Source organism: Phocoena phocoena, chromosome 1, assembly GCF_963924675.1.
Source record: "Phocoena phocoena chromosome 1, mPhoPho1.1, whole genome shotgun sequence".
Taxonomy (NCBI): Eukaryota; Metazoa; Chordata; class Mammalia; order Artiodactyla; family Phocoenidae; genus Phocoena; species Phocoena phocoena.
The window spans coordinates 130,123,236-130,147,276 of record NC_089219.1 but is presented as its reverse complement, the minus strand read 5'-3'; the positions used below and the strand labels follow the sequence as shown (position 1 = coordinate 130,147,276).

The following is a 24,041-nucleotide window of genomic DNA, read 5'->3' as shown; positions in this document are numbered from 1 at the left end:
TGTTCTCCACAGTGGCTGCATCAATTTACATTCCCACCAACAGCATAGGAGGGTTCCCTTTTCTCCACACCCTCTCCAGCATTTATTATTTGTAGACTTTTTGATGATGGCCAGTCTGACCAGTGTGAGGTGATACCTCATTGTAGTTTTGATTTGCACTTCGCTAATAATTAGCGATGTTGAGCATCTTTTCATGTACCTTTTGGCCATCTGCATGTTTTCTTTGGAGAAATGTCTGTTTAGGTCTTCTGCCCATTTTTTGATTTGTTTGTTTGTTTTTTTGATATTGAGCTGTATGAGCTGTTTGTATATTTTGGAGATTAATCCCTTGTCGGTTGCATCATTTGCAAATATTTTCTCCCATTCTGTAGGTTTTCTGTTTGTTTTGTTTATGAAAAACCTACACACAAACGTTTATAATACCTTATTCATAATTGCCAAAACTTGGAAGAAATCAACCAAGATGTTTTTCAGTAGATGAATGGATAGACTGTGGTACTTCCAGACAATGGAATATTATTCAGTGCTAAAAAGAAATGAGTTATTAAGCCATGAAAAAGACATGGAAGAAATTTAAATGCATATTACTAAGTGAAAGAAGCCATCTGAAAAGGCTACATACTCTATGGTTCCAACAATAGGACTTTCTGGAAAAGGCAAAACTATGAAGACAATAAAAAGATCAGTGGTTGCTAGGAGTTGGGGTGAGGAGGCATGAACAGGTAGAGCACAGAGGATTTTTAAGGCAATGAAGATACTCTACGATACATGTATGATGGATACCTGTCTTTATACATTTGTCCAAACCCACAGAATGTACAACATCAACAGTGAAACCTAATGCAAACTATGGACTTTGGGTGATTATGTGTATCAGTGTAGATTCAGTAGTTGTAATAAATGTGCCACTCTGGTGGAGAATGTTGATAATAGGGGAGGCTATGCATGTATAAGGGCAGGGGGTTATGAGAAATCTCTGTACCTTCCTCTCAGTTTTGCTGTGAATCTAAAACTACTCTAAAAAATTGTCTTAAAAAATTAGCACATCATGCTAAGGCAGTCAGTCTTTTCCTATGTGGCAATAATAATTTTCAGAAAAACTTTAACAGAAGGGTAAGGAGATGTAGATTCTTTTCCTTTTGCTTTGCCTCTTCATGAGCAGTAGGACAAGTTTAGAGTCTACTTTGAAACTCCAGAGGAGAGAATTGGGACCCAAAAGTTGAAACTCTATGGAGTGAGACTTAACTCAATAATAAGGTGAATGTCCTTTCATTTTTTAAAAATTCACAAGCAACACATATTCATTATATAAATTTAAAAAACACAGTTACAAAATGTAAGAAGATAATAATAATTTTCTACCCCAATTTACTCCCCAGAAAATCTCTGTTTAACAATTTGGCTTATTTCCTTCTAGTCTTTTCTCATTAAAGAACTAACCAATTAAGACTTTTTAGAACCCCCAAAGACTAACAAGATTATGCTAAACACCCTCCTCTAGACCACACAATTCAAATTTTATATGCATTTAAAAACCAAAATAGCTTTTTAAGAGATTTTTCTGGTTGTAAAATTCTAGATAAGTTTGCTAATTTTCTTATGTTTTTGGTGCCCCAGCTATGCCGGTGCCCTCAGCAATTAAGTGTTTGATTTGCCTGTCAGGGACCAAGATCTGAGGGCTGAATCATGTAGCTGTGTACTTCTTGTGGCTGGAAATGTTCAGAATGAGTTGATGGCCGCTGTCAGGGCACTGTCCAAGAGATTACTACTGTTGGACTGACCTCTAAGCTCCTATATTAGTTTGCTGGGGCTTCTGTCACAAGGTACTGCAAACTGGGTGACTTAAATGACAGAAATTTATTGTCTCACAGTTCTCAAGCCTAGAAATCTGAAATCAAGGTCCTGGCAGTACTGGTTCCTACTGAGGGCTATGGTGGAGAATCTAGTCTAGGCCTCCCTCCTTGGCCTGTAGACGGCTGTCTTCATCTTCACATGGAGTTCCCCTTGTATGTATGTCTGTCTTCAAATTTCCCCTTTTCATAAGGACACCAGTCATATTGGATTAGGTGTCCACCCTGTTCCAGTTTGACCTCATCTTATCTTAAACAATTACATCTGCAATGACCCTATTTCCAAATAAGGTAACATTCTGAGGTACTGGCGTTTAAGACTTCAATATATAGATTTTGGAGGGACACAATTCAATCCATAACAGCTCTCTTCTAGCTCTAAAATCTATGTTTATGAGCCTTGGCGTATGCTTAAGTTTTGTTTTGTTTCGTTTGTTTCCTTGTCAAGTGGGACGTTTGCTTACTGCAAGGTAAAACCTCTGCATATTTAGGACTCTGGTTCTTGTGTGAATAGAAATCCAAGAGGCATAGCTGACTGCCCTGCTGTGGCTGATTATAAATAAATCAGGGCTGGGCAACCACATTCAGGGCCACTAAACAGTGGCAATATAAAAGCTCTGAATTCAGAATCTTGTCAGTATAAAAGTTCTGAATTCAGAATCTTGTCAGAAGTCATTCTGAACTCCAAATAAATTCTATCTGTTGGCCCCAGGGTCTATTTGCCCTTTGGCACCCTCAAAGAACTCAGCTAAATCAGTGAATTTGCTTTCTTCTTCTTTTTTTAAACTTTTGATCTTTCGTTTAGTTTAGTCATTATTTTTTAAATTGAAATATAGTTGACGTACAATGTTATCTTAGTTTCAGTTATACAACATAATGATTTGACATTTGCATACATAATGAAATGATCACCATGATAAGTCTAGTAACCACCTGCTCCGAAGTTATTACAATGTTATTGACCATATTCCTTATGCTGTATATTACATTCCCGTGACTTACTTATTGTGTAACGGGAGCCTCTCACTGTTGTGGCCTCTCCTGTTGTGGAGCACAGGCTCCGGATGTGCAGGCTTAGTGGCCATGGCTCACGGGCCCAGCCTGTCTGTGGCATGTGGGATCCTCCCGGACCGGAGCACAAACCCGCGTCCCCTGCATCAGCAGGCGGGCTCTCAGCCACTGTGCCACCAGGGAAGCCCCCTCTTCACTTATTTTATCCAACCTCCCACCTCCCCTCCCCTCTGGCAACCACCATTTTGCTCTCTGTATCTGTAAGTCGTTTTCTGTTTTGTTTTGTTTGTTCATTTGTTTTGTTTTTTAGATTGCACATGTGAGATCATATGGTATTTGTCTTTATCTGACTTATTTCACTTAGCATAATACGCTCTAGGTTCATCCATGTTGTCGCAAATGGCAAGATTTCATTCTTTTTTATGACGGAGTAGTATTTCATTCCATATATATATATACTGACTTAGAGGTCAGTCCAACTGTCCAACAGTATATATATATACCACATCTTCTTTATCCATTCATCTATCAATGACATTTAGGTTGCTTCCATATCTTGGCTATTGTAAATCATGTTGCAGTGAGTGTAGGGGTGCATATATCTTTTCAAATTAGTGTTTTTATTTTCTTTGGGTAAATACCCAGAAGTGGGATTGCTGGATCATATGGTAGTTTTATTAATTTTTTGAGGAACCTCCTATATTTCCCGTAGTGGCTGCACCAGTTTACAGTCCCAGCAACAGTGCACGAAGGTTCCCTTTTCTCCACATCCTTGCCAACACTTATTTGTTGTCTTTTTGATGATGGCCATTCTGATAAGTGTGAGCTGGTTTCCATTTCCTTGATGAGTAATGATGTCAAGCATCTTTTCATGTGGAATATGCTTTCTTCTTGATACCGTGTGTCATTTTGTATGATTTATAGGACAAAATCTCATTTTATTTTAGGACTTAAAGTTTCAGAAGTGCGTGGCCCTCAATCAGGCATATGTGGAGACTTTATCAAGCTATAACGAAATGACTATTGATAATGTGAACATGAAATTCGTTATTCTTGTATACGGCAGTGTTATTGATACTAAGACAGAGGTACCATATCTTGCACCTTGCATTTTACCTAAAACCTGTGAACAGGTAAGGAGGATCATTTCTAAAGAGTCATTTGCTTTTCATTGTGCCCCATAAGTGACTTTAAAAACCAACCACCTTAAAGAGAAATTTAACCTAGAAAGACCCTACAGTTCTCACCTGCCCTTAACAAAACAGTCGAAATGTACCCAGGGCTTCTGTGTACTGTTGTACAAGTTGTGCCCCGCACAAGAGTGTCACTGAGGGACAAGGCGGGCAGGAATCTGCCAGCTCTCTACTTGCCAAGCTGTTTGCCCTGGCATGGGCTGTGCGTCCACAGAGGAAGGACGGGGTACACTTTTCCTAGTTCACGCCAAGGCAATGACACTGCTTGCTAGCATGGCTCTGGAAGTTATCTGCGCTGGCTGATAAGAAGGGAGATGCATTGGGGCCATGTCACTTTGCTGACACATTAGGGGCTAGGGGCACAACTTGATAGAGGGCCCTGGGCCTCATCATTCCACGCCTCTGTAAGGAAGGGGGAAGTGTGAACACCTGGGACAAAACAGGGGATGGGAAGAGTAGAAGCCAGGTCCCTACTGGGCCAAGCCATGCTGTCAGACCACAGGAGTGATGTGAGGACAGAGCCCAAGAATGAGGAGGACCAAGAGGCCATGAAAAGAGCTGACATCTCTTTAATCTGGTAAAAAGTTTGGGAGAGACCCTTTCTGCTTGTTCAGGCTGGGAACGTTCACTAATTTAATGAAATTTTACGTCCTGGAAAAGTTGGTAAATCTCCTAAAAAGTGCATTTACCACTTTCCTAACCAGCGTTCTTATTTTGTCAACTTCTCAACAATTCAGAGGGTGAAGGTAATTTAAATGTTTTTTTAAAACAGAAAATGAAAATTTAGCTTTGAAACAAGGGGTGGGGAACAGTGGGAGCAATCCCACAGTTTAAGACACTAGAGTTAGGAGTCAGGCATACTTGGATTTAAAACCTGACACCTGTGCCCACTAGGTGTGTGAGCAGAGGAAAGGTGCCTTCTGACCCTCAGTTTCCTCTTAGTAAGATGAGGATAATAGCAGCAGTCGTCTGATAAGGTTCTTGTGGGGATTCAATGAGATAATATGTGATAATATCTAGAAATTATCGATAGTTATAATTGTTACTTATGTATGCTCCTTGCATTCTGGGAGGGCAGATTCTGTGGCACATGGGGCAAAAGCTTGAGGAAGAGAGCTCTTTTTCCTATCTGGGAAGGCTGGGGCCTGAGCCCTTGAATGTCAGTGTCGGAATAAAAGTAACTCAGTGGATGCTGGGGATTCCATTTTCCAAATTCGTTCCAAGTAAGGTGTAGAAATTTCCTTTCTGATGTTTACAAATATCCAAAAGATAACCTCCTGGTCCAAGACTTTTTGAAACAAGGTTAAAGAGGATTTGAAATGAGAGAGATAGAGCTTAGGTTTTGGCTTATTTCTTATATTCTTTGGAAAGGTTAGGAAGCAGCCATCTTAGAGATCAAAGAATGCTCTTTTGACTAATTTTGACTTTTCTCCTTTAGGTACAGGGAACTTCAGATTTAAGCAAGCTGCTGGTTATCCAAGCACCTGTGCCTGCCCAAAATAATAATAATGCCAAGGTCATGGGTAAGGGGTAGCCCTTTAGTAGTAAGAAAACCACTGAGAAGGAATTTTGTTACATGTAAGATTGATATTCTAAGAAAATGGTTTGAGGGTGTTGTGTGGGTTTATCATCCATCTCCATTCTTGGGCCCTCCCTGCCTGCCACATTGCTTCTGGGAGGTCACATATCAGAGACTTCCAGACACTGAAATCCAGGTGGCTCTTACTCTCTCTCGTGCCTTTCCCTCCACAACCTTGTGGGAGGACAGCAGCTTCTACCTTGTACTCTGATCCTGTAGGCTGGAGCCCCGTAGTGCTGTTGGGGGCAGAGCAGGAATGGGGAGGGGATAGACTCACACAGCAGGCCCAGGTGCGGGAGCCGGTTTTCTCTCAACGACCAAAGGGAATATAGAATCTGACCCGTGCTCATTGAAAGCCACGGTCATAGCCACAGTTCAGGTGACTTGCTTTGAGGTGCACTTTGATAGTTTGCTGTAGGGAAAATACATTCAAGATCTTTCACTCAGTGCTCAGCATCCTGCCTTACCAAGCCTAGTGTCACCATTTTCCCAGCTACCCCAGCTTGAAAACACAATCAACCTTGATTTGCTCCTCTAATTAGCACCATCCCAGTGCTTACAGGTCATGTAACCTGCTAGCTCAGGCATTCTTAATGAATTGTTAATTTGTGGGGGAGGTGGTTACGTGATTTCAAATTGTGTGCATAAAGGGCACATTTTATCAACAGTTTACATCTCAGTGTTGCTCATTTGCATAATTCTTATAAAATGCAGCCCCACAGTATGCTGCTGGGCACTGTGCAAAGCACTAGTTGGTGAGTGAGCGAACAAGGCCTCTGCCCTTGTCAGGAGGAGAGATATTCAAGAAGTAATTTCACTTCTCCCCTAGAAGCAAATTCAACCTCAGACATTCTTACAGCTCACTTTGCATGCCCTGTTCTGGGGTCATACGCAGCACCATGATATTGGGAGCTCCCTCTGCTCCTGGGTCTCCTGTCCAAGTTGGCTAACACTGAGGTGACCATCACCCCAGCCTTCACAGTGTCTTTAGGTCTGCCACTCTGCTACTTCCCCAGCATTCTTGGGGCACAGGAGTGTATGGCAAGGCTGGGAGCCCAGGGTCTAATGCCAGCCCCCTTAGGGCACCCTGAGGGCTATTTTAGAGTGAGGGAAATATATATCACTCTGCATTCCCCGATGTGTTTGGGAGGAAAGTCACAAATGGTAGGCCCATGGACTTGATCCAGCCAGTACACTGGATTTGGCCCACATACATGTTTTCTTTTAAAATTGTCAAATATGTAAACATCCAGAAATTTCACATTTAAAAAAATCCAGATTTTGAGCTTTTCTTGAAAAAAAAATCAGAAAGTCTGCCAACCCTCAGTCCTCATATCTACATGTGGCAACAATCAGACAGAGCTGAGCATCTCTGGCTCCTACAGGGGAAGCAGATGCTCTAGGGTTTGCCTCAGTCCACTCCCTCTTGTGTTATATCCAAACCATTTTGTTTGTGTGACCTGCCTCTTCTCATTTGGGTTTGCCAGCCCTTGTATTGGACTTTTGGGAGCCTAGTAACAAATGTCCTTGAGGGAAAAAAGTAAAAAGCCTGTTTGAAAGGGGAGAAGAGAAAGGTGACACTTACAGGGAGGAAGTAAGTTAAAATTTCAAAATATCCTCCTGCTACCTATACTCTTAAATTCCTAATTCAGTTTTTCTGTTTAATGCATTGATTTGGATTGGCTCAGTCAACACCGGTCTTGGGATGACCAAGAGAGACTATCACTGGAAGAGAAAAAGTGAGGTAATAAACTTGACACTTTGACTAGATTTTTCTTACTGTGAATATTAAACTACACAGCGAAAATAAATTGTAAAGTCAAGTAGCAACATGTAGGTGGTGAGAAAAATGGCAGCTCGTTAATATGGGAAAATTGGGATTAAAGTTCACCTGAATTACTTAACAATGAAAATTATAGAATATTTTTGAAAACTGTAATTTTGCCCTAGCCCCCCTCTCCCAATTTCCCCCCTCCTGACTCCCTTCCCCCCTGATATTTAGTTCAAAAGTAGGGCTATCTGGGATTAAGGATGGGGAGGGCCATTCACCATACACACAGTTAAGACATTAGTATGTAAATATGGATGCTTCTCTCTTTGGAGTGCGCATTCCCATGGATGTGTGGGTCTCTCTGGGGGGTGGGTGGGTGGGGGTTGGGGTGGGGTGGCGCACAGGTAGATCACGGGCATCTTCCTAGGGTATCAATTTTATTTGACAGTCTTTCAAAGGGAGAAGTTAACTCATTTTGCTGTTAGGTTACTTAAAATATTTTATATTGAAACAAACACACTATGGAGTAGGATGACAAATTTGTGTGAATTTAAGATGAAACAAGAGACCTCAAAACATTTTATTATGGAGAGTCACTTATGTGTTGCCCTGACATTTTTTCCTAGTTTCCTCAGCAATCAGAGCTAATTTAGAAAAGTTTGAGAAGTGCTGGAAGCCAGGCCTAGAGTTGGGGAGGGAGAGGGCTGGTAGAGGCAAATCTGGTGGGGAGAAGGGTAGCCTGCAAGGGGCGGGGGTGTCTCTGTGAGGGCCCCTAACAGAGTTCCCTTGGGCCAGAGCCCACTCCTGAGTGGAGTGGAGGAGAAGACAGCTCTGACAGAGCAATGGGCGATAGGCAAATGCAGAAGTGGGCCAGGTAGCAGTAACGGTGCCAAGAATGGGCTTCAGGGGCCTTCAGCACCCTTCCTCCCCCAGTTGCCAAGTCACTCCAAATACACGTCTTCTAAGGAAAAATGATGTGCTGTGTAAAGGCAGCTTCACGAGAAGTCCCTTGGCCCACCACATCCCCAACCAGATAGCCACCCTAAGACCCTCCTAATAGAAATTCTGGTCCTGCCACTCTTATTTATGACAATCACGGTGGTTTGCAGTGTGTTTGTTGGGGGAAGGACAGTGGCATTGTTCCTTTAAACAAAGAAATTTAAATCTTTTTAGGCGGTCTTCCTCGGCCATCCTCTCCTTTCTTAAAGGGACCCTATTTCACAAATGGGGAACCTCACTGGGAGTCTAGTGATTTGGCTCCTCACTTTCCACTGTCTTTTCCAGGCCCCATTATTAAAAAAATGCTCATTCCAATTTAGGAAAAAAGTCTCCAACTTACCTTGCACTCAGTCACAAAGTTAACTGGAATTCAACTCTCCTAACATTGCTCTTTAAGTGCGCCTTTGATACACTACTCTAATTGAATTAATGTATCTCTCTTTACAAGATGATGTTTGATGGTATAGAGTTGCACATGTACTTACTCAAAGTCCTTAATATGTAAGATGTTTTAAAGGGAGTGTTCCAGATAATGGAAACTTTTCAGTAAGTTTTCTGATTGCACTTAAGTTTTTTTCTGAAATGCTCATAGTCAAATATTTTACTTTTGACTTTCTTTTATAGTTGGAAACTGGATCCCATTTTAGAAAAGGACGTTAATGGCACTTATGTGATACCTGGAGTCAGGTTAAAGACCGAGCTAATATCCTGACTCAAGTGCTGAAAGATTGCCTGGCAAAGAGTTTACTTAGAAGTTGCTAAAACAATTTACTGCTGCATTTATTTTACAAGCAATTGATGGACTGCTGCAAAAGCTCTAATTTTAAGTAGTTGCATTATACTTAAGATGTTCGCAATTCCTCAGGATAATGTAAGATATCCTAAAGCTTATGGCCTAGCAAATGAAATCCTGCATCCCGCTGAGAGCAAGTTATAATAGAGCAGGAGTTATCAAAGCACTGTACAATTAACATACTACTATCTAAAGCACAGGACCTATAATTTTGATTTGTGATATTGCTACAATTAGTGCCTCCCTAATGTTTTTCAGAGTAAAATTATTTCCCCCATCCCCAATTTAGTAAATATTGAAAAATGGAATAGGTTCCATAACTTTAGTTATTGAAAGCACAGTTTAGGAGAAGTTAACAATCTTACATTGCATAGTACTGTTTGATATCACTTTTCATTTCATTTTAAAAAGTCAAATAAAATAGAATTTTATGATCTGATTGTTTATTTAGAATCTATTATTCCTTTTCACTTCAACAAGATTTTAAAAGAATCTACTCCAGTATAAAATAGTTACAAAAAAAATAATAATGATCCTCTACTCCAGGGAAAACCATAATAGAAGTAAGAATAGAAGGAAACACAAGAGAAAAAGCCTTTTACGAAACTTCTGGATACCTAGAATAGGGCAGTATTTCTCAGAGTGGCCTGAGGAGCACCTGTGTGTCAACAAATGTCAGGTGTGGCTGCACATTACAGACCCACAGGACTGCCTGGCTGTTTAAGGAAGTTATCACAGACCCAGTCTCCTTGTAGCCTCCTTCTCCTTTATCCTTGGCCTGTGACTTTTATCCTCAGGGTAGCAAAATGACATCTGTAACTTGGGCATCCCATTTGCTTTTCAGTGAGGCAAGGTGCTTTCTCTTTATTAGGCTTTGCCTTTTAGTCAGGAAGGGACCCCATCCCAGGCCAGCACTATCACATGACCACACTGATCTGTCATCTTGAGATGAATTTTAACTGGCACCTCAACTTGCCACCATTAATACAGGCTGGGTATTTTTCATAAAGAATAAGGGGAAACGGGTATTGGGTGAACTGCAGTGTCTGCTGTACTCTACATCACAATCCCATACCGGGTATAGGGTTGTTACAGATGAAGAACTTCTGGCCATCTGTAGACTCCATCTCTGGGGGTAGGCCCCTGGCCTGCACATTTTAACCCATTCCTCATGTGACTTAATGCATACCGAAGCTTGAGATGCCTAAGGTAGGGGATAAAGAAATAGCAGAAAACAGACGTCTGCTCTACAATCTTGCTTGCGAGGCACACTGCCATGTATTTGAAACAGCTAACGGATACTTCATTCCATGCATATCAGTTAGGATGCTTTTGGCCTCAGGTACCAGAAAACCCAACTCAAAAAGGCTTAAACACTAAGGTTATTATTTCATGTAATAGAAGTCCAGAGGTAGGACAGGTTCACAGTTGTCAGATTCAGTGAAGATCATAAAGAATCAAATGTTTTTCTTTCTCTCCACTTGGCTGTTGACCTTTACAGCCTCATTCTATGGCTGGATCCCTGCTCCCAGGCTGTAACTTGGCTGCCAGCAGCAGTTTAATGTTTTCTTGTTCATATTCAGTGTGAGAGAGAAAAATGCCTCCCAGTCGCTCTCCTGTGAGAAAGAATTCTTGCAGAAGCTCTGATGGTCTTCTGTTTGTGTCTCAATGCCCATTTCTGAGCCGATCACTGAGAAGAAGGTGGCAATGACCTTAAGTAGTTAATCCACCCTTTAAGCTTGAATCAAAGCTGTGCTTCCTCAATTTGCATTGCCCCAAAGTGGAGGGGTCAAATGGAGTAAGTCACTGTGCCAGTTCACTGCATCCATTTGGCATCTTGATTTGGCCCTTTAGACACAGCCATTCTGGCTCCTTACCCTTTCCTGAGCTTCTTAATGCATATTCCTACCCTCAGGGTAGAGGTTGGAGGGGAGGTCAGACTTCTGGCAAGACCACACAGGAGCCTCAAGTTGATCACTTTGCTAATCTTAGATGACCATCTCTTCTAGCCAGAGCATTTGCTGATTGTCTGAGAAGGCACATGGTGGACTGCCTCTCAAATTCCTATGCTTCTCTCATAGCCACAGTGGCTGTATAATTCACTTACAGTTAATAAATCTTTGGATTTATTAAATCTGTTCTCCCTGTGAAAACTGAGAGCAACAATCCTGGAAAGGGGAACTCTCCTCTCCAAGCCCCATAGTAAATTAAGAAGTGTACTTAGGATCACTTCTACCCTGGCAATGTATATGCATTATGTAACATTTTATATTTAGAGAAGAATACTTTCACAGTCTCATGGCTTCATGGCTGCTTCATGGTAGAACCAGAAATCATTTTGCGGGTACATGACCTCCCTTTTCCTTGAGCTTTTCAGCGTTTTCACAGTGGCAGCACCTATGTGGGTCGAGTAGATATAGCCCAGCAAATTTTGGGTGCCTGAGTAAGTGATAAAAGGGGCAATAGATTTATTGGGGGAAGAACTGATAATTTGATTTTGAATTTATAAATTCAATGGCCAATGTTCCATCGATCAGTAAAGATAAGACTCTAGTTTGAATAATTAATGTTGGAGATTTAGACTTTGAATTGTCACCATAAAAGAAAGTTGAAGCGAGACTCTCCGAGAGACAAGGACTGAAGAAGGCTAATAGCCAAGGGAAGACAGCAGTGCGGAACCTCACAGTTAGGGAGGTGACAGAATGCGAGGATTCAGGGATTAGTTCAGAAGAGATGTGCTAAGGAGGACCAGATAGTCTTGGTTCTTTAAGGCCAAAACATATAGTGACTTGGATAAGAGGTGACAGCAAGATGATGCCAGTCCTCTTAAGTCTCTTTCAGCCCAGCATTCACCAGGATATAATGTAACTTGGAATTTTCACCTTCCTTCTCAACCTTCTTAGTGTCACCCAAATTTTACATGTGGAGAAATCAAGCAAACTAAAAGCTTACTGACTTCTCTAAAGCATGGCACCAGGGACCAGCTTTTACATTATTATACTCAATAAAAGTATAGAGGGCTACATGCAAGAGACTACACCAGGTATGGGACACTTCCTTCTAAACCTAGGACTTAGCACAGCATAATAAGTCTGAGAGACTATGAGTTCAGAATACTTAGCACTCTTTCCAGAAAAGCAAAAGATGTCCCATTATCCTCAAGATTCATTTTCTTAAATCTAGGAATCCCATTAAGGTATCAGGTTAGGAGAGTTCTTTGTAGCAGGGGTCACAAATTCCACAGGACCCAGGCAAGTAACACGAAGGAGCAAAGTAGGCCAAGAGATGGGGTGGAATACATTTTCTTTTCTATTTTTTTCAAAGCAAAGGAAACACATTTTATTTTATTTTATTTTTGGCCACACTGGGCAGCACGTGAGAGCTTGGTTCCCCGACCCGGGATCAAACCCGTGCCCCCTGCAGTGGAAGCGCGGAGTCTTAACCACTGGACCACCAGGGAAGTCCCTGGAATCACATCTTCATCAGCCACTCCTCCATTTTCATTATATGAAATTTTATGTATCTGTCTTTGGAGAAAAGCATCAATGTAAAATCTAGCAAGGAAACATTTGCCCTCAGGACATGAGTCCGAACTAGTACTTGAAAATGTGACAACAGAATTTTCTGATCACGTTTTAACAAAGGATTTACTTGCTGATCACTAAGAAGTAAAATTCAGAAAATAGTCCCCCTCCCCCAATGCAAGAATAAATCTATAATAAAACATTTTCAGTCACCCTCTCTCCTCTTCCCAAGGTGTGCCCTTTCATGTGCACTTCATCGTAGAGCCAACTGACATCCAGAAATACTCTGAAAGGCACCTGGCACTGTCGTGTTGCTCATGCCTCTGGTACACCTCCCTGGCAGGCAAGTGGAACCTTTCCTGTAGCTTCCCACTTTCAATAGAAATTTATTGAAAAATTTTCTTGATAGCAAAATACTTAAAGATTCCTTCCCCCTGCTCATCCTTCAGTTATCTACTGGAAAATTACAGAATTGAAAAGGTTTTGCCCCCAGTTGTGATCAAAACATGGAATATTGAAGAACATCTGGGTTACTCTAAGTTCTTAGGTTACATACGTAGATATGTACAGAGGAAGCTGAACCCCAAGTTCTATTCCTTCCCAAAATGGGTAACAGAAGAGAGGATTTGATTAGAACAGCCGAAAAAACCTGATACTCATTCTATGATGGAGCAAAGCAGGCTTTTTCGACCATAAACTGATACCACCTTGTTGGTCATAAACCCTGCAGAGATCCAACAAGATGAGCCTCAAATTTCAAAGAGAGTCAGCAGAGAATGTTAAGATACATGAACAGAAGAGAATGCTGCTAAAGGCACAGAGCAAAGAATCCCAAGGAATTTGTAGTGCCATTTTCATTTAATAAGCCAGTAGTATAGCAACCTAAAGACCTTGGCTGTGATCATACCAGGATGTTTTTACAATATTGCTGCAGGAAAACATGATGGGCAGCTGGCATCCTCTGGCTCACGGTGCTCAGTGAGCAGCTCCAGCACCAACTCTGTGGAGAGCCAGCCTACGGCTGGGGGGTGTAGCGGAGGTATTTCTTGCCAGATGGGAGCTCTTTGGTGAAGACTCCTTTAGGGAAAAGTTTTTTGGCTTCCTCTTCAGGGATGGTTGGAAGGACCATCACGCTGTCTCCATTCTATTGAAAAGACATTGTGAATGGTGAAATTCAATCTTATAGTGAAGGCTAAAGGTAATATAATTAACTTTAGAAAAGTAGCTACGGTTGCTGATGAGAATAATCAAATCTCCTTTGCTCTATCCCCTCTGAGGAATTTTGTTTTCGCAAGTTGATCTTTGACACTTTGGGAAGGAAAGTATTTCCCCACCTTAACAAGAAATAGTCCTGTTTTAAATCTAGTAATGGCTTGCCACCTAAATCCTTATCATTGCCCTGGTGACTGAATCTGGCTTCCTCTCCCATCCCCGGCCTCTCCCCCACCTCCTGCTGCTGCTTTTCCAGCACGGTGGCTCTCCTATTCCTTGAACATGCCAAGCTCACTATTAGAAAAGCTTCTTAGCTGTTCCTTCAAGCCTGCCGTGCTCTTCCCTCCTAAATATGCGTGACTTGGTCTCTCACTTTCTTCATGTCCTTCCCAAAGGTCCCTTCAGAGAAGGGCCTTTCTTGACAGCCAAATATAAAACCAATCCTCCCACCTGTGCTCCCCTTCTCCCCACCTCTCCTTGATTACTCTCTGTCGCACTTATCGTTACCTAATGTACTATAAACTTGTTTATTGTTTGTCTCTACCAACTGGAATTTAAGTTCTATGAGGGCAGGGACTTTACACTGATTGTTCATTGCTGCATCCCAGTGTCTGCTGTCTGCGCTCAATAAACATATGGTCAAAGAATGGATACAGAATATAAATGGTTTGCCTGTCAGAAGAAACAAAGTAACAAAACCAGGTGTTCAGGTTAGCATATTAAAAAAATGTAGCAATGTTAAGACACTCTTGTGATATTATCCATGTCCTACATATGTCAGGAATCTTAGAGACTAAAAGTTCATGAACAGGTTTCAGAGAATTCTACATAGGTTTAAAAGACTGAAGCTTAAGAGAAATGAAATGTTTCAAGACATTAATACACCACATAGGTTTATACTCACGACTTAAGTGGCCAGTCTAGGTTCTGCTATAAATATTTTGCCATCAGGGAAGAGTTAAAGGTTTTTTAAAAAATCCTTTTACTAGGAAAAGGAATGATTCTGACCAATTAATCTGTCCAAATAATCTAAAAGTTAGAAATACAGGGAGTTTGTATAAAAGGGGTTAAAGACCCTGAAAATGGGCTCTCAGCAAATCTTAAACTCAGCCAGGAGGAAAAGCCCTCCCAGTGTACTTGCATGCCAGAAACAAGAACCCCACGTAACACTGACCCTGGAGGTAGCCACTGAGAGACTGGCCCCACAGGCCTTCCAGGCAAGTTGGGTATCTGCCCTTTTAACATCTTTACCTTCCAATCAACTGGGGTGGCAACCCTCTTTTCTGCTGTCAGCTGCAGAGAGATAATTACTCGGAGAATCTCATCAAAGTTCCTGCCAGTGGTAGCCGGGTAGAGGATGGACAGTTTTAGCTTCTTATCAGGACCAAAAATAAATACCTGCAAAGCACACAGACACATAAACAGGAAGAACTCTTCGAATGTTTTTGATACTAAAGCCCCTTAGAAGGCTCTTAAGTCATTAAAAATGTTCAAGGGTATAACAAAACAAAACAACAACAAAAATCTGCAAATATCTAGAAAGATACACCAAACAAACCGGGTGGCTGGAGTAGACATGATTTTTTCTCCACGTTATAGTTCTAAACTTGAAGGGAATTATATTTGGCTCTGGCTGTCTCAGCAAGAAAAACTGATTTGCGAACTGAATCCAGGAAAGGCCTCAGGAAGGTACTATGTTAACTACTGAGATTATCATAAAAATAATACTAATGGGAGTTGATCCCGGTCCTCAAATTGTATATTTTTGCAGATGTGGGAATAAGTTTGTTCTCTAGTGGGTAAGGACAGAACAAATAAGAATTCAAAACCAGGGATGCCTTACGAAGAAGGCTATGTATGACCCACCGCCTTAAAGAGTGGGCTGTCAGGAGGACTACAGAAAAAGATTTCTCAATTTTAGGTGACATCCTAGGATAACTATTTTTATGTATTTTCAAAAGCTGTGAATTAAGCAGTTTAAAAGTTTAGCTGAAAAATTTTACTTTGTACCAGCATTTAGATAAAAAGTGAGAGTGCCACCAGGACACTTACATCCTAATTGGACATAGTCCCCCATTTCCTTTAGTTGGTCCAAGCATTTACTTGGACATATGTAGCCTGGTCAGTCACAAGGACAATGTAATGGATGTATACAACTCACCACACGAGCTGTTACAGGCATGCCCTTTTCGTCCTTCTCTGCTGGGTCCAGCATGCCCAACTGGATGGCAAGGTCCCGATTCTTATCATCAATGATGGGAAAAGGTAACTTTTCTGTGGGCTCATCACCATTGTAAGCATTGATATCCTGAAATGCAGGGGAGAGAGAAAAGAGAAATCTAAACCAGGCATGTCCTCTGAATTCAATCAGTTAACAGTCATCGTCTTGTACGACAGGGAAGAGAGGACCATAATCATCATAATTTCTCTAAGCAATTTTAATAAGAAAATTAATGAATGAACACTCCTCATCCCAATTGCTCATTGACAGGAATAACGGTAGGGTGTAGTACTTAGGTTATAACTTAGAGCCTTCTCATGCCCAAGTCTCTTAAAATTCAGCATCGTTTACTGCTCTGAGAAAGCAGCATTAAACTCTTTAAAAGTTGAATAATCTAGAGTTAGACTTCAATCCAGGGTACGTATGCGTACCCAAATACTATAAAAACCATCAGTAACAACGAGTTCACATCCAGAAATTAAAGCACATGCAAAGATAATTTTATAGATCTGGCCCCTGCCTCAAAAGCACCCTGACTCAGACATTAAGCTACTGTAACAAAGATATTAAGACATGAAAAGAAAACACAAAACTTAAAGCAAACACAAGAATGGAGAGTTGAATATTCACTTCAAGGACAAGTCAAAGGTAAAAATGGGTGAAAAGGCAGAGGTGAATTTACACTAGGGTGAAATCCACATAAAAACAAAGCATTCCAAGTCTGAACTAAAGGACAATAATGTACTTGCTTCCACTCTCTATCCCTTCCTCCCCTAGTTAAAAACGTCATCCATTTTTCTATTCTGGGAAGTTTTTTGGGGAAAAAAAAAATCTAGCTTCGTTATTTGATCTGGTGTTGACATTGCACTTAAGGTGGGCTAAGCATTATGGTAAGTACGTGTGGGATGCAGATGAGGAAGACACGGTTCCTGCCTTTAAAGGAACTTCTAATTTAGTTGGATGATTTCCATAAGAAGTAGCAACAAACGCAAGACGGTAATATGTAAATGGCAAATGCTGAAGTACACCAGCATCCCCATTTGTAAGACTGCTGGAGTTAGGAGAGACTTCAAGAAAGGCGTATGACTTTTACCTGGGCCTTTGAAGGGTGGATAAGATTTTCACAGGGCAAAAGAAGGCATTCCAGGGAGGGGGAGCAATATTACTGAAACATGTAGGCAAGTCTGAGCATAAACTATTGACTGGCGAAAGAGGAAGTTATCTGGGTAGAGTTTTAGGAAGTAGTGAAAAAGAGGCGTGAAAGCTGGAATAAGGTCGATTTATTATGTGGAGCCTTGAAAGTAAAACAGGAGTTGATGGCATAGCAGATATAGAACCTTTGTGGATTTCTCAACAGAGATGCCATAGGATAAAAGTGGCATTCATGAACTTTGAAATGGATAACAACAAATTTTAACATGTTTCTTAATTTTATTAGCTTAACTTCCCTTCTGCTGTCACTGGCGGTCTATCAGGTCGCCACAGCTAAAATAACAATCAATATGGTTTCATACTAGAGGCACCTTGAGGTTTCCTATGTAACCAGTTGTGTGTCAAAGTTTGGACACTGCTTCTGAAAGTTGGGACTTATTTCCTATTTAATGCAATCACAATTTTGAAAATTCTAAGGCACAAGCTCACCAGCGAAAATGAACCTGGGTGTGTTCCTATACTTTAAAGGGTATTATATAATTGGCTATAAACTCTTCCTTCAGCTACCTGTACTTGCAATGATTGCTCTGCAGTAATTCTCAACCCTGCCATTTGCATGATAGGCATTATATTACACCCATGAAAAGCAAAGAACAATATGCTTTGGCTTTATCCTAAAATCAAGCAAATTCCTACTCTCTATCATCTAGTATCAAAGAGAGTATTAGTTTGGGGTTCAAATCCCACTGCCACCATTTTCTTGCAGGGAAGTCTTTAGTGTGTCCTTCCAACTGCCTGGGTGAAAAAAGTACTCTCATCTGAAAAGCTGGGAGCAGGAACCATATACCTCCCCTACAGGGCTGCTCCCAGAAACTAACGAGAAACTGCCTGTGAGATACTGTGGAAATGCCAATGACCATTCACAGCCAAGTGTAAGGAATGAAAACAATCCACCTCAAGAAAGAGAAATGCCTTCCCTTTTCTCCTATACATGATTCTTCTAATCTCAGAAACTTAGAATTAACTGGTATAAAGTGGCATGGGATGCAGCCCCAGGTGGCCAGCTCACAAGTCAGTACTACATCGTATATTCAGTAGCATGTCAAGTGCTCGACATAGTGCCTAGTGCACAGTAAGCATCCTTTGAAAGTTCCCTATCATTATTTAGTAGACACTGTAGCAAAGTCATTAAAATGCTCTCAAGTTAAATCTAGACCACCACATTTATTATCCAAGTAAATCCTTTTGTTGGGAGCACACAGGTCCTTCAGTTCATTCATCTGACAAATACAGACTGCCTGCCTGCCTAGGAGGTCCTGAGTACTGAGCACTGTTCCAGCAGTGCAGGAAACAGGAGTCTGCCCTGCTGAGCCTCCACTCTGGTGGGGAGAAACAAAAAAACGAAATCAGCAATGTGCAGAGTATTTTAGACGGTGACAAGTGCTAAGGAGACAAACCAGGGGAGGATGGGGAGTACAGAGGGGAGTTATAATTTTAGATAAGGAGGCCAAGGGTGGCCTTAATGGGTATCATTTGAGTTGAGACTTGAAAGGTGTGAGGGCAAGCCACAAAGATACCTGGGGAAAGAGTCTTCCAAACAGGATTCTGGATATATTTTGAAGGTAGAGCAGGCAAGTTAGCTGATGAATCAGACATGTGAAGTGAAAAAACCAGAGGAATTAAGGATGACTCCTGGATTTTTGGCCTGAGCAACTACAAAAATACAGATGCCATTAGCTGAGATGAGTAAGACCACGGGATTAAGAACAGGAGCCCCGTTTTAGACATGCTGGATTTGAGGTGATAGGACATCCCAGGGGAGATGCTGTAGGCGGTGGTTTCACCAATCTGGAAGCCAGCAGAGTCTGGCCTAGAGATGGAAATTTGGGAATCATAGCATAGAGATGTGGGTGGATGAGTTTACCAAGGTGAAGAATGTAGATAAAAAGAGAAGAGGTCCAAGAAGTGAGTCCAGGGCAACTCCAGCATATATTCAGTATTAGGAGCTGGGAGATGAGGAAGCTCATGCCGCACATGAGCAGCAACAGCTAGAGAAGTGGTGTCCTGGAAGCCAAGAAAGAAGGGGGCTGAGAACTGACCACTGGATTTAGCAAGGTGGAGGTCACTGCGCAGTCCAAATCAGACTTTCAAATAACCAGTGAAGGCTGAATCTGAGCCTTACTTGTACCTTCACCTCAAAAAACCAAGCTACTCTATAAAATTTATAGCTTAATCTGTAACCTCAAAGCATATGCCAACGGGTACTGTACCTTGCTCCAGGCAAGATGGTCTTCAACACTGTCTATTGAAAGGGCAATCATCTTAACGTTCCTCTTGGCAAATTCTGGTGCCAGCTTTGCTGCTCTGCCAAGCTCCGTGGTACACACTGGGGTAAAGTCCCGAGGGTGGGAGAAGAGAATGCCCCATCTGAATGAAGGAAAAGAAGGTCACAGTTGAATGAAGAGATTATCACCAGCATCACGTACAATGAAAAATCACAAATCCTAGATCAAAAATGACTTTCTTTTTCAAATGAGTGCTTATGAAGACAATCACTTTTAAACTTTTCTGTTGAGGAATGCTTTTTGATCTTCTTATCTCCAGAAAAGCCTATGTTTAAAGCCCAATTCAATCAAAGATATGAAATTCAACATGATAAATATTTAAAAAGACTGTAAGGATGCTGCCTCCTTTAATAACTCTAGAGCCACCCTGAGTCCTTTTCAGCTAATAAAATCTGTGCTACTCAAACCAAGTACTTATTGAAATAATTTTTTTTTCTTTTTACTCTTTCTACATTTTTTTCTAAGCACAGATATGCTGACATTCACCTCCAGTAATGGATGTTCCAATATGCCCTGAATCTAGACCACTGCCTGACTACAATAATAAACAGATTATGTAATCTGAAATAAATAGGCTTCTATCCTCTATTTATATGTAAAATTAAAGCTGACACTTGGTTCTTTGAAGTGAACAGACATAAAAACTTCTGTAAAACTAGTTTACTGATCTAACCTGCTAAATAGGACACCCAATATTTGTACCCTGACCAAACAACAGCATTTTAAGAGTTTTACCTACCTCTTCATTTGCAGTTTATTATTCTTTTTGCGTTAGACCAAGTGGGTAGAAAATGACAGCCTCCAATGTCAATTTCTACAACTACAGATTCTTAGGGAAATACTAATATCTAAATCATCATTGCCTAAGGTTAAATTAGTGTAAGTTTTAAGCACATTTCAAGCTAAAAGTCACCAAGAACTTTGGAGTACTGTTTCCTTCTCCTGGGCAATAGAAACTACTCTTTCGACTGAACAGGAAAACCTAACACACAGTTTCCACACTCCTGTTGACTTAACAACATTAAAGCAGGATCCTAAACTAGTAGATGACTAACTCTAGCCTAGAAGCCAAGCTGACTTCCCTAAAGACTGCCAAGTTTTCTGAAGCACAAAGAAGAAAGCAGAGACAAGGTACCTAATTCCCGACTACATTTGCCACTCAACTCCCAAGGTTTCAGGAAAGGAAAAGACCTTCTTACAAAAAGGATGGATGGCCCTATGGCAAGACTGGGAAGAGAGAGGTAGTATTTTTAAGATTGTGGAGGGGTGTGGTATGTTTACTTTTGATAAAGGGCAATAAGACATAAGTATGTTTTGAAATAAGCTAGCTATGAGTAAAATGTAGGCCTTAGAGTCTGTGGTAAAGGATCTGTTTAAGGGTCAGATGAGACTTAAGGAGAGTCTCCAGAACTTGAGAAAAAATGAGCAGGGCACTTCTTCCTGTATTGTTAAAGAGGTAATTAATTAGAAAAATCAGGCATTCTCTTTCCATTGTGAATGAGGAGACTGTATTGCTGAATCATGTTAAGGAACTCGTCTGAGGCCACTTCACATCCTCCCCTCTCCCAGAAGCCAAAACTCTAGTTTGCCACATGGCTAGGAACAGGATAAACTCTGGGAATGTCTTACTGTGGCCTGCCTCTCCTCTAAGTCTCCCTACTGCTGCTCTTCAGAGGAATACAATTACATTATCCCCTTTCCTTTTTCCTCATTTTCAAAAAACAAAAGGTTTCTTCATTTAAGGGAGGGGTCCGCACTCACTAACCCCCGGAAAACCCAAGGAAAACCCATGTTTTGTTTGGTGAAGATGTACTGTGAAGAAGCTGCTTATACCCCACACATACAGAAACAGTGATTGGGCTCAATAAACTCACTAAATGCAGCACCCAAACCCCTTAGTTGTTTCCAGTTGTCAGGGGCAGGGTAGAACCTGTAACGTTTGAAATTATTTTAATTTTCTCCAGAACACACCTGGATCAAAAATTGATAGTATGAATTGAAATCACATTAAGAATGGAGTTTGGAAAAATTATATTAGGCAAAAATCCACGTATTACAATGATATAAAGGGCTCAAACTTATTTTCGGGGTAGGGCGGGAAATAGTGCTATCCCATGCCTGACCCAAGGCAGACTTGTATATTTTTGTTTAGATGCAGATAGTTTTCTCATCTTCCTACTTATGGCTCCCTGAGAAGGTACCACTTTTAGTCAAATTAAGATAGATCGAGGACAATAAATGACAACAAAAAAGTCCCAAACAAATAGGGTTAGCTTAAATAGTGACATCATTTATAACTATTGCTACAGTAAATATGCTTTATATTAATATTTATTTGCAACCTAAGAGTTCTAGGAAAACTTTGTTTTATGAGGGTGAGGGCTGTAGGCAGGAATGGGAAGGAACATTATCTGAAAATCCCATCGAGTTTTGGAGAAATACTAATACCTAAATTCTGAGTATGAGACTGGGCGTAGTCTGTATTTCTGAATTCTTTCCCTGCCTTTATTGCCTGAATGTTCCATTTCTCATCCTTTCTCTAGCCTAGTCCTCTCTTGCAAAAAACTTAGCTCTTCCCTTAATCAGTAGCTGGAAAATGGATTTAAGGGGCTGTAAGGGGTTGGTTAGGCCTAAGGTATAAGAATCTCTCCCAGGTGCTCTGCACAGGCCTGTCCAATCCTTGATTAATCTCATAAACTGCACCCTCTGTCTGTAATATATGTACCTGGACACTGTATATAAAAGGGATACAAAGCAAGAAGGAATTCTAACACCTTAGACCACAGTGTAGTGGGGCCACTGGAACTCCAGAACCATAATGTAACTAGACACATCTGGGATGTTTCACGTTAAATCTAATCAACTTAAAGTTTGCTGATTCAGGAGCTGTACAACCACAGTAACGCCAATATACTCCTAGTCATAAAGGTATGATTGCCAGGCTAGATCATGGGTCACCAATTTGGCAAGTCTACCTGAGGCTGGAAGCAAGGCAGAAGGGGGAAGGGGCAGTGAGAGGCACCCTGCAGTGAAAAAAAAGGGTCTCAAAGGGGGAGGTACGGGTGTCCAGGTGCTTGGCCACTGCAACTGAACAACCTCAGAAAGCCCTTCCCTCAAGGTATTGCAAGTTCTGGAATGAAGGACACACACACATACAGTGTGTTCTGGGTTCCTCCCAAAGCTGTTATCAAATCACATTCTAGCAGCTGGGGGAGGTTCTGGACAAAAAGTCTTTCAGCCACGATATGGCACCTGGTGGTTTCAAATTTTTTGTGCTGAGAAGACTGCAAATACCACTGCAGCAAGTAGAACCCTCACATAACACGCTGGGCCCTTCCTGAACCTTCAGCCAGTAGCAGTGTCCTCTGACTCTGGCCTTGGACACCAACCTTCCCCAGGGAGCAAATTCCAGAACAGAGGGAGGGAGGGAGGAGGTGCGACCCTGGGCACGAGTACCGGGGAACTGACCGCCGATGCTGCCCGGCCCCTGCCCCCTCCGGCCTTCGGCTGGACCATACTACTTGCACAGTTTACCAAACAGAGGCAAACAGACGAGCTCTCCTCCGCACCGGCCTCCCGAACCCGGGACCTACGCGGTCCCAATTTTGTTCCCCTCCCCCTTCCTCACTCCGGAGCCGGCCCAGCCACGCGGGGGACGGAAGGCGAGAGAGGATCCAATGGCCGGCGGAGGGCGGGCCGGAGGATCGCTGCCAGCCAGCAGCGCTCGGCCGCCGCGGGGCAGAGGCCATACGACGAGAGGCACGTGCAGGAACTGGTGCGGGGAGGAGGCGGGCGGCGAGCAGGGGGATGAGCGGTGAGGAGGACGGAAGGGAGAAACAAGGGAAGGCACCTCTGAGTCCGGGCGTAACCCGAGGTCAGGGTAGGGTGAAGAGGTGGCCACTTACGAGTCTCCCAGATAGTCGTGGAAACGGATGCGGCCGATGGTAGTATTGGCCTCGAAGTTGGGAGCCTTGTCCCCGAGAAGGAGCCCTCCGGGCATGGCGGCAGCGGTGACACGGAAGGAGGACTAGGCGCAACGGCGACAACCACCAGCTGCCTGGTTCCGGCGCGTGTGCTGGGAGGCGGAATAAATGGGGCTTCCAGGGGCGGGACGGGAGGGGCGGGGGTGGGCGGGACCAAAGGAAAGCCTAGATAGAAGGAGTCCGCGGCGGGAGCGATGGGCGGAACAAGGGGCGGGGCCAGGCCGTGGGCGGCGTGGGCGGGGCCGCGGCTGGCGTGGGCGGGAGCGAGAGTCCGGAACCGGCGGGAGTCTGGGACTGGGCTAGGGGAGCACAGCCCTGGGCCGGGTCCGGCACCTCGCCAGGCCTCTGCCCTGCCGGGAGCCTGTGGACACTATCATTCTCTCCTCACGTGACAGGGGACTCAGTGAC

General features: G+C 42.4%; 2 protein-coding genes across 2 annotated transcripts in view; one reads left to right on the top strand and one right to left on the bottom strand.

Moving 5' to 3' along the window:
• The window catches only part of SLC9C2 (solute carrier family 9 member C2 (putative)), an 88,954-nt gene extending 82,989 nt beyond the window's left edge, over window positions 1–5,965 (top strand). The window contains exons 24-26 of the mRNA XM_065901444.1: window positions 3,809–3,994; window positions 5,493–5,577; window positions 5,853–5,965. Of these exons, the coding sequence (XP_065757516.1) occupies window positions 3,809–3,994; window positions 5,493–5,577; window positions 5,853–5,965 (384 nt within the window). The remainder of the gene's footprint in view (window positions 1–3,808; window positions 3,995–5,492; window positions 5,578–5,852) is intronic.
• A 6,856-nt stretch (window positions 5,966–12,821) lies between these two features.
• On the bottom strand, window positions 12,822–23,804 carry PRDX6 (peroxiredoxin 6). The gene is made up of 5 exons (XM_065876338.1): window positions 23,556–23,804; window positions 19,576–19,732; window positions 16,094–16,240; window positions 15,184–15,330; window positions 12,822–13,864 (listed from the first exon to the last, which is right to left on the bottom strand). The coding sequence occupies exons 1-5, from the start codon at window positions 23,648–23,650 to the stop codon at window positions 13,736–13,738; spliced, it is 675 nt and encodes a 224-aa protein (XP_065732410.1). The 5' UTR covers window positions 23,651–23,804; the 3' UTR covers window positions 12,822–13,735.
• Window positions 23,805–24,041: the final 237 nt, after the last annotated feature.